This window comes from Corvus moneduloides, chromosome 8 (genome assembly GCF_009650955.1).
Source record: "Corvus moneduloides isolate bCorMon1 chromosome 8, bCorMon1.pri, whole genome shotgun sequence".
NCBI classification, from domain to species: domain Eukaryota; kingdom Metazoa; phylum Chordata; class Aves; order Passeriformes; family Corvidae; genus Corvus; species Corvus moneduloides.
In genome coordinates, this window is record NC_045483.1 from 7,568,350 (window position 1) to 7,586,828 (window position 18,479).

The following is an 18,479-nucleotide window of genomic DNA, read 5'->3' on the forward strand; positions in this document are numbered from 1 at the left end:
TTATTTAAAAACTAAAAAAAGCAAACCAAACAAAAATGGAGAAGGTGAGTTTTGGGGGACACCCAACACTATTTAATAAACTCACCATAGAATCTTCCTTATCACAAATCTCAAAAAAGGTCACAATTTACATGAACATGCAAAATTTACCGTGTGCAGAAACTGCTGAGGTTCCTTTGAAATCATCTCATTGTTACAGATCACTTTCAAATGAGTAGAAACCACCTCCTCTGTCTCAAAACTCAATATATCTGTGGCCCACAACAATTTTTACTTGTTTTTCTCACAAGTGGAGTTTCCATTACTGAGTGCTTAAAGTCTAGCAGTACATAATGAAATAGTAGTTCTGTGTATTGAAATCAATGTCTGCGACTAAATCATCATTCTTTTTACAATATAACTCCAGTCTCTCTAAACTTTAGCCAGACAAACCTCATTTCTTCTGATAATCAGTTGAGGAAAATGAACCAATTCTCCCTTCTCTCTAATGAAATACTGTAGAAGAATCTTGCTAGATACTCAATACAGTGGCACCATGAATGATTCAGGGAAATAATTTCATGAAGTTTTTTTACTAGAATATATTTATGCACTTCTGCCAGAGAAGGTTAAGTATCTATTTTATCCTTGGTGGAAACCACAGGAGAAAGGGGAAGCTGTACAAAGAAGTTCAGAAAAAATTAATACATCTCCAGATGTAGCAGTCCAATAGTCAATCAGTATAGATTGATTGATCTTAGCCTCAATTGAAAACTAATAAAAATAACCTACTTGATTATGAAACAACTGAAAACTGATGGGTTTATACAGCAAAAAGTTTGGGTTTTTTTTAATAGAAGGTTTCAATTAAGGGCACAGCAACACTGCTGTAAGTCCCTCTTTTCACTTATTTCCCTTCTCTCCTTTCCAGACAACTAACAAACTGCTTCTGTCTATGATGCTAAAATGATCAGCATGAATGGGGGCATGTCAGAAACGCTTTGGCTTTTCTCCTCAGCTCTTTTCCAACACAAAGGACCAATAATGATACATAACATTTTGAGAAAACATTTTTAAGGATGATCTGTATCTGCTATAATAGCCAAGATCCCCTCAGAAACACCAAAAAATTAAAATCAGTCTGACACCATTGATTTCTCAAATGTTTACATATACTAAAACTGACCAGTGTTTGTGTTTCATGAAGTCAAAAATGATAAAATATGTCAAATTCTTTGTTCTAGATATCAGCTCCATAAAAATCTGTACTAGCAACATCTGTTTTCTGGAAGATGCTCACCTTGAAAAGGTTTTGTCCTCCATAAAGTTTTGTAGGAGTGCTTACTCTTAATTTTTAATTTTTTTTTTTTTTTTTTTTTTAGATCTCCTTAAATATTCCCCTTCCACAAAGGAAATACCACTTTTCTCCCTTCTGCTCCAAAGTTAATTGTCCAAAGCTGACTGCAGTAGCAGTAGTCAGCAATAATAATAGTGATGTAGAGGGTTGTTACTGTAACACAGCATACATTGAATTTAATCAGTTACAATAGAGCAGCATATAGTAGAACTTTTAAAAAGAACTCCCTGAAATATCTGGTTTTGTCAGTCACAACTCAGCTGAAGGATTTTTTCTGATGACAGCAGGATGAGTAGCCAGAAAAGCCATCAGTTATTTTCTTTTCCATCTATAAAGTGAACAACTTATCTTTAACCAAAGTAGTAGGAAGGGCCAACCAACTTCATACCCTACTGGAAATCTGTGTTATTTTTCCCCCCGCCTGCAGAGTAATTCACAGATACTACCCTATACATGGCAATTTCTGATTTGTGAGATTAATTACAGCTCCCATGAACAATGACAGTTTATAATCCAACCCCAGCAACATGAAATAACAGAATAATTTTATTAACAGTTAACAGAGGTAGTGACCATGGTAATCAAACTGGATGTATTTATGTTTTGTGGAGACCCCAGCATTGTATCTGGACAGAAAGAACAGACTATAGTGTTGGGACTATTTGGTTCATGCAGGTTAAAAAGACTGGCTGGTAGAGCCGTATGTTGAAAAGAAGCTGGTCTCCACTGTCAGCAGTCTCCAAAAAGTGTTTTCTGGAATCTAAAGACTCTCTATTGGCTGTCTTACAAGAAATTCTCCTGTCTCCTTTTTCATTTTCTCAAAGCAGCAATGCCAGGGGACGGTGTAACTGCAAACACCTCTCCCACTGGGCTGGCGCTTTACAAGAAGAGTTGTTTATACTGATTTCTGGCTTACGTGACTTACATTACTCAGCATCCCTAACTCTGAACTGAGTTCTAATCCTGGCCACAGAAAAGCATTCCCAGATGCCTTTACTGCACACCCTGAAAGATGGAATGCAGAAGAGCCCCGTCATTTTCAACAGCTTGAACTGGGGTTAAAAAAGACAACCTCAAACTGCAAATCTTTGCAACCTATTCTGACCGTCTGAGACTAAGACAAAGCATTGGCTATGCAGTTATGTGCACTTCTGCTTTAAAGCTAGCCCTAGGCAAGATGTAAAGCCAGCCCAATCCACAAAGGCCTTTGACCCCCTTCTTTCCAAAAACAAGCACAGAAACTAAAGCTACAACTTTTCTGGGTAAGAAAAAAAATCAGACTCAAAGCAATTTTATGGCAGTCATAACCTCCCTTCCTCTCTTCCTCCCAGTAACTCTTCATGGGGCAAGAGTAACTTCTTCTCTTTTTCCTGTATGAGCAAACATTAACATCACTCCCACTCCTAATTTCATCTCAGTCCAAACTCAGTACCTAACTAACTAAAGGCAGAATAAGTGTCTTCAGCTTATATTTAGCTTTAAATCTTTATGGGTCTATTTCAGACCTAAAGAACACGCAAACCTGTCTAAGTCTTTTCAGCTGTGCTATTCTATTTTAATAAAAATAACACGTAGAAGCATTACCTTAACTGTACATCCCTAGACAATTGGGATTATAGCAACACTTTGCACCAAAAATTACTAGCATTTTATATAAAAAGGTTTGCCTTAAAACAAATGCATCCTGAGCACTGGAATTCAAAACAGGTCTCACTGGCATACAATCTGTGAAAGGCTTGGGTAGCTGATATAACATGCACTGAGCTAAACAGATTATTCAAATGCCAGTCACTGAATGGCATGGTCGTGGCACTGAAGGAACAATTTTTAAAAACAAGATGTTTTGATTCACTTCTTTTGAAAGAAAATCCAGCACCATATGTTTTTCAAATAGGAAACCAAAAAGATTTTAATCTATATCCAGCATCCATACAAATGTAAACCAAGTGAGTACAAGAGACAGGGACACATTTATTTCTACAAAGTTGGGTAATTTCCTGAATAAAATGAAATATTTGGAAGTAACAATGCTTACAAAAAGTGTAGTTTCACTTACAGAGAGCCTGCAACTCTGAAAGGTCCCAGAGAGCCTCATGAACTTTACGTATCATATACTGAATATACCAAAGCAGACAAAGGGAGCCTACCACAGAACAAAAAAAATCAGCAAAAAGGCCAAGAGTGACATACAATACTGCCAAAACCCATATTTTACTGTTCTTCAAATTTTAGATTTCAAATGCTTCAAGTGCCTTCTGAGGGTTTAAGCCATTAGAGTGCATTTGGTTCACATTCTGAATATTAGATATTAGACATATTGTTTAAATGAAAGCTGCAATTTAAAAAAAATGATTGATGCTAGAAACATGAATTAAAAGAAAAAAATATCTCAAATCCTTGAAAGATCTGACAATAATTACTACATGTAGAGCAGAAAATGAGTACATTTAAAACATAAACGTACTCATAAATGTTGAAGTAGGAGTTTTATTTTATTGTTCTCCTTAGAAACCCAATGATCCAGCTCTTTGAGAACTAGCTGAGGGCATGAACCTGTCCTTAAAGAGGCAAGCTAAAATTTACAGGCAGTTAAATAAGAAGAGAGGTAGTTGCTAAACCCACCAACATCTACATGACAGATTTTGCTGTAATTCTCCAAACAGCACAGGTAATGGAGTAACATGCATTAGCATGTCAAAGTTTTCTCTTAAACTGAAAACTCAAGGACTGGACTCAGCACGAAGTAGAAAACACGGCATATGAAATACAACTAATGGTGGAATTTGACCAAATGATAGAAATAGGGGAGGAAAAAAAGTATTGAAAACAGGCCAAAAAAAACCATAAAATGCTGTTCCTGTAGTAATTTAAACCACTAAATATTATACTTTTTAACTTCACTTTAGAAAACCACCAACCACCACAGTAACCAGTATTAAATGGATTATACCCTCAATCAGGAATATACAGTTCCTCAATAGAATAAGGGGGTTTTTAATAAATTTCCAGCAACAATACCTTTTTCTCTATTTGGTTTTGGGGTTTGTATGTGTGTCTCTGATAAAGGAAGTTCAAATCAAGTGAATTTATTATATGGTTGCTGCCAATTCTTCCCCTGCTGGAAAGCAGCAAGAGAAACTCTGAGTGGAAACAACTGGGAAAAGATTTACTCCACTATCAGCAAATAAAGCTGCAGTGATATCAATAGAATGGTGAATTTGACTCATAACCCAGTATATTTTTACCTGCCTTTCCATCTGGTAAGAGGAATTGTACCATTCTGTGGAAGGAAATTACACAGGGGAGTACAGCTGGATATTTGAAAATCTTATTCTTATGTAAAACAGACTATCAATAAGTGCTTATTTTTTATGCACGGATCCTTACATTATTAAATAGCTATTTAAAGCTTACATACAGGAAAGATTTTTACCAAATAAATAGTGTATATTTTTATAAATAAAATCGTATTTCTTCCACTTTTACAGAAGAAGTATGTCTAAGAATTTAATGGTCTGGACATTTACTAGAACTAAAATGAGCAACGTATTTTATAATCTTGAATTTATCCTTCTTACAACTACATAAAATATACCATATGAGATTAAAAATAATATTTTTCTCCCAGTATTTTCCTTCCAACTAGTAGTTCTTCATTACAGAGGTTTTGAAGCCCAGTTTTATCCCAGTTCTCACAGGGTGATGACAAAAGCTACAGACGCATTGCCAGGTGAATGCTTTCACTTGCAAGAGCCCAGACATACTGAATCTTCTCAAAGAATTATTTAATTACTCACCTAATCCCATAATTTTTGTATTTTTCTTCCTTGCATCTAGCAAAATTTCTCTCGCTTAGTACCAAAATTTGAACTTTGAACCATCCCCTTAGCATATTCTACACATTCCCACAGACCTATTCCCTGAAAAGTTCCCTGTGTATAATCCTGCATACGGATACACCAAAACATATGGAATTTTTAAAGCCTCTGCCAGGAATTCTACGAGAAAATAAAATGAGCAGCTAGTAAATCAAATGTTAGAGAAAATTTAACAAAAAAACTGCCTTGAAGCAATAGTTTTCACCTAAAAATATGGTTTAAATCACTATGATTTTCTTGCTATCAGCTATTTGATTACCAAAATTAAGGGGAAAAACAAAATTCCAAACTTCTTATGTGTATCTATTTTAAATATTTTACAGTCTAGTTACTTAGAATAATCAAACCAATTTCCTCCTGATTAGGACATAACTAAAGGTTTTTCCCAACTGAACCTACCTACTTAAAGGAAACAAAAATATTAACTTTTAGAAAATATATGACCATGTGTCATTAAAGAAACATTGTAAAACAGAATGTAAATGTGTGCTCCAAGCTGCTTTACAACACTAATTTTGATTTAAAATGGCACTGTGCTTCATGCCATCCAACAGCACAATTAAGAAATGAATGCAACTGAGAGATGGGTACGCTAAAAATACATAAATAAAAAATATAATAAATAAGATCCTCCATAAAAGCACCAAGTTGTTAATGTAGGGAGGGAAAAGTAAGGGAAAAAGAAAAAAAGAGAAAAAGTGTTGAAAACTTTCCCTGATTTCCTAAAAACTCTTCCCACAAGGAATGGTGTGTACATAACATAGGGCCCTGCAGCTTTGACTTTTTAATCAGTAGCATTCTTGACAGAAGTATAAATCTAACTTCCTCACTAAACAGCCACAGTTTGGAATTTTCATTGGAATCCTTATTTTAGAAAACATAAGGTTGTAGGTTTGCTGTTGAGATTGCACAACAGCCTAAAAACACCTAAAACATTCATCCAGAGCAATGGAGAACAGTATTCACACTTTGAATCAAGTTTCAGATGATTTATACAGAATATAATAAAGTAATAAATACAAGTAAAGCATTAAGCTAATTTAAATTCATCTTTCTAGATAATGACTGCATATATATATATCTACCTTATGATACATTCAAAAGAGGTTGTGAGTGTACAGATGATTTTTAAAGAGGAAATAGTTTTCTATTTTTTTAAGCATAATACAAAATAAATCAAGTTCATATTCTTCATATGAAATTTAGAATGAGTATGGGACTGCATTCCATGACTCACTAGTGATTTTTTTTACATTTTTTTTTATGTTCTTCATCTCCTGGCGTTCTAAGGGAAATAGTTAAAAAACATTCGATTGAAACCTCCATATATGAATGGATCGCTCTTCCAAACCAACCATCAGAGTAAAATGACAAATCCTAAACGTATCATTTGATGATGTCCTCCAACTCTAAATCTGTGGTTATTTGCTCGGGTGTCTGAAGCCAACAGATGTGAATCTCACAATCTGAAATGTCATGACAGCAAAAAAAAAAAAAAAAAAAAAATTGAAAATGGCTGTAGATTTTATTTCATCCAAAAAAACCCATCGACAATTCAAATATCAAATGTTTTAACACCACAGCTTGCCCTGGATAAGGTTTGTATATGAATCTAGAAGGGGAATGTATTACATGTGACTAAAAAAGGGATTTTCAGTCTGAAATTGCAATTTTAAGTTTACTCCTGAGAAGACAAAATTCAAATTCCCATTTCATCTGTCTTGTGGAACTCCTGACCAGGGAAGTCCAAGGAAAACCTTTTCTCTTCTAGTTCAGTAAGTGGGATAAAAGAACATTTAAGGATAGACAAACTCAGGACAGCAGACTGATACAGCTGAACAGCACAGTTGATCATACGAGACAAAAATTCCAAACCAGAGTGGAAAAAACAGTGATGAAACAGACACAGGACAAAGGACAACAACAACCACAGAGGTACATGAATTCAGACTGGGATGAAGGCCTGTAAAGAGTGCCTTATGTGGAGGGTAGTCGATAAAGAACTGGCATTTTCAGCACAGAAACTGTTTTCTGTGGTTCAAGTGTTACAAAGGACAGAGGAGAAATTGTTGGGTTTTTTCTTCCCATTCTTTCTATAGTTAGAATGGCATCAATACAAGTCCATAGCACATAGCTGGTAATCAGATCACTCATTAACACCTAGAACTGATTAATTGTTTGGGGGAAGAAAGAGGGAAAAGACTTCTCAGTGAAGACTTAATTCAGAGCTTAAAGATATTATCATTCCAGCTTTTGTCATGATAAAATTTCATCACTTAGTCCTAATCTTGATTTCCCATCTCATCCTGAGAGTCTTCAATTAGCTGGACACAAAGTCCCAGAGGTAGTAGGGAAACAGTAGAGCTGCCAGCACAGCTCTTTCTCACGGATATACAGAGAGCCCCTGCATCAGAAATTTGTGTTTCTTTACTATTTATCAAGCCAAGTGTTAAAGGTAGGATCCAAGCCAGTTCACTGAGTGTATCAAAGACATATTCGCACACCCAGCGTAAGTGGATGTCCTGTGGCAGGCAGAACAGAAGCACCTGGCACCTCTCCCTGCTGGGGAGGAGTTAGCTGGATTCATACGCCTTTTCCCCTGTGCCAAACAACACTGCTATGATAAGTTTACTGCCAGATACGATTACAATAATTATAGCTGCAAAATGAATAAGGTTCCTATTAAATAACACAGTGTATCTGATAGAATAGATTGAAAGAAACATCTTTAAATATGAGGTAATTCACAATTAACTTCAGTGTGTTATGTCTCCTACTTGACAAGTTAGGCCACTTCAACACTTGATTGTTCTTAGTACTCCTTTTGTTAGGCTCTATCCGAAGGTGCAAACTCTTCCTCTAAACACAAGAGGCTATTCCAGTGCAAAAAAAGAGTACTTTCCATAACAGATCTACACATTGCTATGGTCTAGATTTAGTGAGGTGGGGAAATGTCTAAAACACCTCGGTAAGGTTCCAAAACACTAAAAATTGAATCACTGTAAATTCTGATCAAGACAACTTACAAATACAATGAATATAATTACCAACTCATATCTACTTTTTCCTTACACTAATATTTTAAAAATGTAAGGAAAAGGAAGACAAATACAGGTAACTCTCCAGTTTCTTCTTGTAATAGGATTTTTTTAAAGGCTTTAGTGTCTTCAAAGCATTATTAATAATTGTGATGTAACTCTTTAACAGAAGTCTAAGAAATAGTGAAATTTCCTGAGAAATGTAGGGAACACTATATCCACCACTAAAACAGTGGCAGGTCAATCACAAAACCCAATACTAAAACAAGGACGTGAAATAGGAAAAAAAGTGATTATTCACTAGTCAAGGATTGCAGCAAGTTTGGGCTACATTTAATTGTACTCACAGTTGACACTGGTCTCCTTTGATTCCCTTTGTCGTGCAGAAACATTTTCCTGTTTGCATGTGACAGATATTTGCATGTCCACTGCACGTGCAAGCTGTAAAATCAAAAGAGGAATAGTGAGATTTCTTCACTCATACTTTACTTTATCATGAAATGAATATTCATAGATGTTAATACTTCATCCCAAACACATTTCCTACAAGCTGTATTGAAATACATATCTATTACTACTTCAATTATTTTTTTTTGCAGAAAATTCCACTAGCACATCATTTAGTTTATTTTCTGCAGAGTTAAAAACTATTCATGTGCCATTAGAGGTTCTCCTCCACACCTTAAATAAAAGCGGTTTGAGAAGAGCCATTAAAATCTACCATTTCAACGTGCAACACAGAAAATTATTAATAATTTATCTTTGCTATACAGAGCGAAATCCTGACCAATGACAAAAGCAATGACAACATTCATTTAGTTTCAAATGTTTGTTTAAAGTATTATTGCAGATGTTTGGTAAAAGATCTAATATAATTGGAGTTCTTGTTTTTGACAAAAGTGAACAAAAAGAAATCTCTGAAACCGTGTGAACACAGGCAGAGTAAACACTACAGGTATAGTCCACAAGAAGAATCTTCTAGAAACAGGAAACAGGCACCTTAAAAACTCCTGAAATCTGAATTGAAGGAGAACCACAGGAACATCATCATCATCACTTCATTTTAAGGCCAAAGTAATTCCCTCCACAGTGGTCTGCTCACTGCCACTATTGCTGCCTGATAGATTCTCCCCTCAGAACAAACCTTCATATTCTTGGTTCTTGAGCACTCTTCTTCCTTTTCCTTTCCACATTTATTTGAATTGCTACCTTGTTTAGGCAGCCATCTTTTATTCCTAACCAAGTGTACAAAATTTACTAATCTCTCCCTGGTAAATGTGTCAATATGTCCCCACATCAAACTGGAATAAGTCCCTGCTAGTCACACTAAAAGTCTTTGTTTAATGCAAAGTAACTCTGAACCTACCATGATGATCATACTATGCTTTCACTGGAGTTTTAATTACGACTAAGATAAAGGATTTAATATATGGGGTCCTGCTTGGCAACAGATATGGTACCAAGTGGTGACCTGTATAAGATAAAAGTTTATTCTCCATTTTATAATCTCATATTGAACTCCTATCACAGATTGAGTTTTAAAGTTCCATTCTACTGATAAGGAATAACACACAATGAATCTTCTTTGACAGTGACCCATCCCATACACACTCTCACCTCTCTGCCACAGCCTAAGACAAATAGAGAAAAAGGTACTCGACAACATAAAAACCTAATTAAATGTAAGATATTATTGAAATAACATGTCCATTTCAGGACTTCAATGGTTTGTTCAGCCTTCAGAGCTCATTAAATAGCCAGCTGAACAGAAGGAGGAATTCTTATTAAGGAGGTCCCAGGTATTCAATCTGTCTGCAAGAAACACATACTAGAAATTTCTGTGCAGCACAGTGATGTGTGATGTTTCATAACACAACACTTCTGAAAAATACCTATGGTTACCACAAATTCCTACATTTTGTAATTTTGCCATCGTCTTGACACTCCACGATAAATGTTCATTGAAGTCCTGCCACTATATAATCAGTTATGTTTTCCTAAATCCATTCATGTTTTCCACTCTACTTTTATAGAATGATTATTTAGGCACTTTAAGCTGGAAAAGCCTCTTTGCAGAAGTTAATTTTATTTGTGTAAATCTTTGCAATGCTTTCAGTGAAAAATACAGAAATATATCCTTAACAGCTTATTCTGCTTATAGTTAAGTGCTCTTAACAGTGATGCTCCATTGCAGGACAGCACAAAAGTTACAAAGGAGTTAAAAGGGTGAATTCTAAAGCACATTCCAAAAACTGTCAGTATTTTGACAAATATAAAAACTATTGCCAACTAACCTTAATTGATTGCTCCCACAATTATTGCTCACTTAATGGGAAGTAGATCACAAATGTGAAAGTGGAAAACATAACTGATTATGTAGTAGCAGCACTTCAATGAACATTTATTACTCTCATTGAGCAAGTTCCTATTAATTTCACTGTTCCCTGGATAATACCATGGAAAAAGACAACACCTTTGCACTTACACTTTTTAAATCTCATCCAGAAAAAATCTGTTTCACAACAATGAAAGCATATTTTAGTATACTTTTTATATGCAGTTAATTATCTTGGGCTTGCAAGTGTGTGATGAAAAATGGATTCCTACCAATCTGTAGATCTCTATGTGGGGTGTAACACAAAAAAAATGCATTTAAGACGTCACTGCTGTTACTGAAGCAAACATGACTAAATGTGATCAAAGAAATCAATAGCAGAAGCAGGACAATCCTGCAGGGCATTTGGAAGAAGGTTGGCATTCTTCCATTACCTCAATATTTCCATACTCCTGTTTACACATTTTCTTTAATATTTTCTATTTGTTTCTCTCTGCTTAACCACTCTTAGCAAATGGTTTCTCTTGGGATAATAATGTAGTTAACAGTTAAAACTGCAGCCAAGGTAGGATTTTTCCCAGCCTAATGCTACTAGAAATACACCAAGTCTTGGAATCAGTTTTAAAATCCTATTTTGCACCAAGCATTGTCAGCTGGCAGAAGTCAGGAAAAGAGATGCAGTTTATATTTTCTGTATTTTTTTTGAGGCCAACCCTTCAATTTGTTCACTGAAAGGGTTGTCAAACACTGGAACAGGCTGCCCTGGGAACTGCTGCTCCTGGAGGGATTTAAGAGATGTGTGGATGTGGCACTTGGGGACAGGTGTTAGTGATGGGCTTGGCAGTGCAGGGTTAATGGTTGGACTGGGTGAGTTCACAGGTTCTTCCCAAACTAAATGATTCCATGATTCTGTGTACTCTGTGCTGCACCCCTGGACAGAAACAGTGAGTGCAGCCCAACTTCAAGTCTTCCCATACTACTCTGTGCATTCCCCTCCAACTTGAGTTTATATCACGGCTTCATGCTTTTGTTTAAACAGTTAAATACTTAATTACCATGCTTTTTTACCAATAATTAGATATTTAAAATAAATAAATACTATATGGCTCACAATAAAAAACCTGCTTAAAAAATAGAATTTAAACCTGTTTTTGTTATGTTATTTTTTACATATTAAGTGAAATGATGACATTAGAATTTTAAAAACAACAAGAAAAAACCTCACCCTTGCAATATCTACTCTATTTTTAGGGAAATAGCAGCTCAAAATACTCTTTTGTACAACATGCAGATTCTAAGTGGAGCAGAAAGATTATATGAAAGCAATATAATCCAGTAGAGCAAATCCATGCTGCAGAATCACAGCCCTATAGAATTTATTAAATAATAAATCCACAGTATGATTGATTCCAATTTGCCAGCTCAGCACATAAATGTTCTTGCTGATGCTGACAACAAAAGAATACCCATCACTATTTCCACAAAGTGTGCATTTTAAACAATTGAATTTAAAAACACTTATTGCTTAGCCCCCATCTCCAACATACAGCTGGCAAGAGCATTTTTCTTCTCAAATGGAGCTCACTACAATTGGTGCTTTAAGTAAATATGTTTGCTTCCATGAAAGGCTACTAAATCATAGCTGCACATGGATAATTACTTTAAGACACCTTACTGACATTTTTCAAAAGGAAAGCTATGATAATGCTATTAAATATTGAGGTGTGCTCAATACTTTGTTAATTTTGCTAACATTCAAGGCTAAGTGAAATCAAAAAAAAAAAAAAAGGAGATACAGTGTTTCTCATGCAACTAGGCTCAGTAAGAAATAGCAAGTATAAACTTCTATTAGATCCAACATTTTAGTGCTCAATTGCACTGTAAATATTCACCTATGTAATCCATTAGCCTACTCATATGAGAACTGCCCTACAGAGACTATTTTCTACATTAGTAATATTGCAGAACTGTCTAGTCACTTAATTCTCTAGAAATGTGTATTTAGCCCCTGATACTCTTTTAGCATTCAACAATTGCTTTTACAGGAAATACATGAAATACATCCATTCCACCTTTGAGACAGGCAATGTAAAACCAAACAGATGTGCCCAATAACACTTCTGGAATATCATTAGTTGAGTAGCATTAAAATTAAGCTAAAGGACTTCTGTGAAGCAGTGACCAATAAAAACAGGAGTACAAAAAAAAAGGAAAAAGATGCTATTAGAACAGACTGCCATCATGCAGAAATTGAACTGTCATTTTACAGTGATATGATTATCCTCCATAACAAATCAGTCTTAATAGCATAATTAACACATATACAACTCATTTTATTTTCATCTTTCTTGTTTTACCTTGTGATTTATCTTTCTTTGGTCTCAAATCGATCTATTTTTTATAGTAGCATAATAACACAGAAAAGAAAAAATGAGTACAAACACAGTGCTGAGGACTGTGAGACAGAGAGAAAAGGTAAACAGAAGAGACAAATGTTTTGGATTTATGTCACTCACATATGGAACTTCAAGTCATAGTAAAATACAGACAGTTTCACTCAACCTTGAACAACTCTACTGAGATCATGTGACCACTGGAAAGGCAATTTACTTTTTCTTGAAAAGCAACAGTCAAGCAATCTAGAAATCACAGGTGTCATCTCCTTAGCTTTCTAGACTAAACAGAAGTGGGATATTTATCCTAATAAACCCAGAAACAACAAACAGACTGATTATCAGTGGCAGAAATCAAAATTTAGTTTGGTTAAACTTAAAGACAGCTTTCATCAATTAAAGGCTTGTATTTGTTCTTTAGCCATTTTTACTCTGGTAAAATAGCTCTGCAATGTTTGTATTTCATTATTACTTCTGTTCAAAGCATTCATCCTGAAAAGTGAACTGATTTCTTTTGGTTTTTTGTAATAAATACCTCTCAAGCAATCACAGTAAAGCTGTCTTTAATCATCAGCAACTAACAGCATAAAAACAGCTTGGAAAACCATAATTTTGTTTTATACAAGTAGATAATGAAAATGCAACACACAAGATTAACACTGAAAGACAGGATCTTTTTTCTTGTTGGGAGCTGAACAGAATCTTAAACAACTATCAAGAGTCATGCTGTGCCTGAATCTCTCATGCCAATACTGAGCCACAGCACAGAATTTTTATAGCTTCCTCTTGGAACAATATGCATTTTCTACCAAAAAACATGCTGAACCAAAACATTGCCACATGAACTCACGAACTACAGTAGCACCAGTTTCATGTTTTCCATGTTAATTTGTTTGAAAACCTGAAATTTTTATACTACCTTTGAACACAGAAAACTGGAAAATTCCAGGTAGAAACGTTATTAAGAACATTTTATTGGGAGATAAGTTTAACATGTTATACTTATCAGTTTCCTTTTCATTCCTTCCACTTATTCATTTCATTTTTAAACACATGTTACCAAGAACAAAATAGCCTACAAATTTTACACTGAGTCACCCTGTAGATTTTAAGAGTTCAACTCAAAACTGAACTCTATATCTGATGTATAGCACAGTTCTTTACGTATTCAAACATTTACAGAGATTTTTCACAAGCCTACAAGATTCAAAATATTATTCCTTAAATTACTCTAAGTTTTCTCAGCTGTGAAGAGATTTCTCACATGGAAACACAACAGAAAATTAGAATGACTTAAAAAAGAAGTGATTTCAGATCTGACAGACTAAAACTTTTACTAGGTTTAGTAAAAACTAAAACAGTGAGTCTTGATAGTCATTTTCAAAGCAAAAATACAAAGCGAAGATTTTGGGTGCCTTCATGGTCTAATGTCATACTGAGACGTGTTTAAGACTTTTTCAGGCAATAAAAGGCCTAGTATTTATTAATATTATTATTATTTTGTGTTTTTAAATTTTCTTAAGACAGCAGCTTCTCTACTATTTTGGAAATTTTGGTCAAAAACCTCCTTTCATGAAAAGGTTGTTATTTTTCCCCTCATTCTCTCTAAAGAGAACGCATTGTAAATTGTAACAAAAAAAAATTATTATAAAGCAGTATGAAAAGCAAAACAATTTAAAAGCATTCAAAAGTTATTCACAGCAGCTTTAAATGTAAGAAAAAATTCCAATCTAAGGTGAAAAACATCTGAAGTCAACAACTGGTGATTGCAACTATTTGTGTGTATTTGGTCATTCAGAGTAAAAGCCCAAAGAAAAGAAATGACTTACACAATGTATCAGGCAAAAATGCCACAAAATTTAAAGAAGTCAGCAAACCATTGTCCTCTGTTAGCCATTAGGAGGTACAAAATAAAACTGATTTTTAATGTACTCCATGGAAAGTGAGGCTTTTTTTGGCCTTAGGTAACTAATGTGGTCTGACATTGTAATGTATTGCACTTAGCACTCAGAAAATGAAGACAGAATCAAATGCAAGCAAACTGAAATGACATTAGAAGGGGTTTTTTTGAGGATCTTCACTCAATTAGTTGAGGAATGAGCTGCAGGATGCCTCAAAATCTGTCTCCTCACCAGCAAGAGGGGGGGTCCCAAGCCCCCTTAGGGAGAGGGATGACCATTTCATTCCAAAACACTCACAGAAGGGGAGATGTAGAAATCAGAAACAAGCAACATTGCTACTTTTTCTATAGCATTTGGGATGAGAAGACTGGCTTTAGTCAAAGGCTTATTTGAGGATCAAGTAACAGTGATTCAAGAAAATGTCATCTTCAACTTGCAGCTGCCTGCCCTCAGCGCTGCCTGAGCCAGACACAGCATCCACATGAGCTCTTGACATCTCCTTCAATACAAGGTAAAATATGTTTGTTTATCAGAGGCTGACAAAATCAGTACATTCCTAGACAGCTGAAAGTTTCTAAATCATGCTCTGCCTATCTCCTCTAGGAACATAATTTGGAAACCAATGGATTTACACATTTCATTAGGAAGGTGAGCGTACTGATATAAAGCTCAGACAGCACATCAGAAATACATTTTATAAGCATTCCTTGCCACATCAAATAAATTTATGTCATGTAAACCTGAAAAAACCCCACAAAAATAAGAATGCAGAGCGATGTGCTCGTCAATGTCAGAAACCATGTTCCACAAGAGCATGCAGGAGGACTAACATGAGTGAGAGCAAGAGAATTGTCATTAATCCTTGCAAATAGATTAAAGAAGCACAGAGATAGAGGAATATAATATAAATCAAACTGCTGTATCTCTTCAATATCTGTAAAAGCAATAAGTGGTGATCAATTAAAGGATGCCTGAATTCTAAGTTCTCAGGATAAGATGCTGAACAAGCACAAAATGCCTGCTACTTACAGAGATTAAGACAGCACAAGTCGTTCCTATTCTTTTTACTATTTCAGATATTTTTCTTGCATAGTAGACCTCAGAAATAGTTTAAATTAATGTATTTTTTATTTTTCTTTTTTAAAAAGCTGTCTTGTTCCCACTCCACTTGAGTAAACTAGAATCAACTTTGCTGAATGGAGAAGTCACATTTATGCAAAGCAGCCTAGTGTAGCCATCAAGCTTAAGGAACAAAACTGTAGTTGATAAAATCGGTTACTGGTGATTTAACTACACAGTTACACTGTGATTGTGCAGGATGGAAAGAAAACTTTCTTAGGCAAGAAAAAAAAAGGTCAGTAGTCCTCCAAAATCAACTCTTCCAACAGCAACCCTAAGCTGATGCTTGAACCAGTGCTTTGCCATGCTGGTTGTTGCTAAAATCAGACCACTCCACAATGAGACACACATCCTGGTTTAGGAAGTAAAATCAAATTTAGAGAGTCAAGAAATAGCTTAAAACTCTTGTACTTGACAGGAGGTTTACAAAAACCTTCTGTATGAAGCCAAGGAAAAAACATCAAAAATGTTAAACATGCTGAACAGGTATCCTGTCAAAACCTTATGAAATCCCACAGACATACAAATAATCTCTCTCTGGAGGTTAATCATGTTACATTCAACAGTTTCTTCTTTTTTTCTCTTGCAAAATTATGAACATCTAAATGTCTGTTGATACTTGACAATGATACTTTCTTTGAAGTGTAACTCCAGGTCCTTCACCTAAGATTATTCTAAGTAGGTTATGGAATACAAATGTATCTATAAAAAGTTTTCTAATTTTAGTTTGAGTTTTTTGTTTGAACTTACAATTAATTGTGCACAAAATCATACTTTATAATTCAGCTCTAATCTACAAAAAAATCAAAAATAAAATTATATGCATGCACAAGAATTAACAGCATATGGAGAAGTTTGCTTAGCACATTTTGCTTGGCAGTCAAAAAAACCAGAACAGTAATTTTTAAAGATGTCTTTTTCCAAGTTCCTCAACTAAGTTTTTCCTATGGCAATCCACTCCTGGTTTAGTAGCAGAGGACCAATTTTGAATACGTTCTGATAGAAGTGATTCTAGTTTAAGTTCATAACTAAGCCCAAACCACTTCACTCCATGGTCAGACTATCTTGAACACTGTTCAATAAACAGCATTCATTAAAGGATGGAAAATAAATGTTCAAATCACCTTTGGGGAAAAAGGTCTTCTTAAAAGTGTGTTTATTCTGACTACTCTAACAATCTCTGTAAAAAGCAATACAAAGCTTTTTTCTTATTGTGCTAGCATCCCTTTTTTTTGTGTTTCATATGAACCAAGATGCCTTTTTCCTTCTACTAAAACCAAACTCCAGCATTTTGGTTCATAGTAAGTGTTTTTATTCTATGATAAGGAATTTTGTTAAAAAAATCCCAGGAATTGATGTTATCTCTATTCAATACTAAAAGGTGAAAAATAAATTAAGGAAAACAAAACAAAACAAAACACCACTACTACTGCAAAATGGGATTTCATGACAGTCCCCTCATTCATCAAAACCTCTGGATATTTTGTTTGTACAGCATAAACAAAACCGTATTTTCTGCTGGAATTTAGAATGTGAGCTTTTCTTTGTCTGAATAATCGTAAATTACAGCTTCTTACCATAGAGTTTTGCTGTGAACTTGTGACCCATTGCTTCTTATAAACCAAGGTAGAAGCAAACAGGTTTTTTAATTTAGTTCCATATTCTAGTACCCGAAGATAGTACGAAGCACACCATACTCTCTTTTCCACTGATCTCCAACATTTACCTATTTTTATATAAAATGTCTTTATTCATCTAGGCTCCTGTGGTCTGTGTCATAAGCATCCAATCCACTGAATATCCTTTTTTTCTCTGACTAACCTCAAAGTGCCTGGATTAAAAGAAACTTTTGATTTTTTTATTTCATACTTAGTCACTGTGAAAGGAGGGCTTCTAGAACACAGTATTTAACCTAATATAAAATTGCCTCTAAATTTTACACAGCTAATGATGGAATGCCAAATGCATGATCTTGCACCAGTGAAATCCATAAATACAATTCCCTACATACTAGACATTAAAACAGCTAAGCAGAAAAACTATATAAAAACTCTGTATCCCAAGCTGCTGTTTCATCCTCTAAGAGAGTCAAAACTCCCATCAACTCACATGTGTTCTTAATTCTACTTCCGGAAGATGCAGAAGCAAATGCTTTTGCTGATGTTTATACTGCTAATTGAGGATATTTATGTTTCCCACACTTCTGGTTTTTCCAGCAGAAGTCAGTTAAAAGCTCTTTGCTCTCATTCTTAGCCCTACCTTAAACAGGACGCATCGCCCAAGAATATAAATTTTGGACCAGAAACCTTTTTGAAACAGAAATTGGTTGTAGAAGAAGGAAGTCCAAATTTACAGCTGTCTCTTGATGAAGTTTTAAATGCAAGATTTTATTTCTCCCTGCAATAAGCCATTTTCTCAGGCCAACAAAACCTGCCTGACTTTGCCTGTTGAAAGTAGCATCATAGAGTTCCTAATGCTG

The 18,479-nt window shown here is 34.9% G+C and overlaps 1 protein-coding gene across 5 annotated transcripts in view; it reads right to left on the reverse strand.

Annotated features, from left to right (window-relative positions):
* The window catches only part of ATRNL1 (attractin like 1), a 442,356-nt gene that overhangs the window by 299,104 nt on the left and 124,773 nt on the right, over positions 1–18,479 (reverse strand). For all 5 annotated transcript variants that reach the window (XR_004241537.1, XM_032116252.1, XM_032116251.1 and 2 more), the window contains exon 20: positions 8,600–8,693. Coding sequence is in view for 4 of the 5 variants with exons in the window: in XM_032116252.1 (XP_031972143.1) it covers positions 8,600–8,693 (94 nt within the window). In the remaining variant the exon portion in view is untranslated. The remainder of the gene's footprint in view (positions 1–8,599; positions 8,694–18,479) is intronic.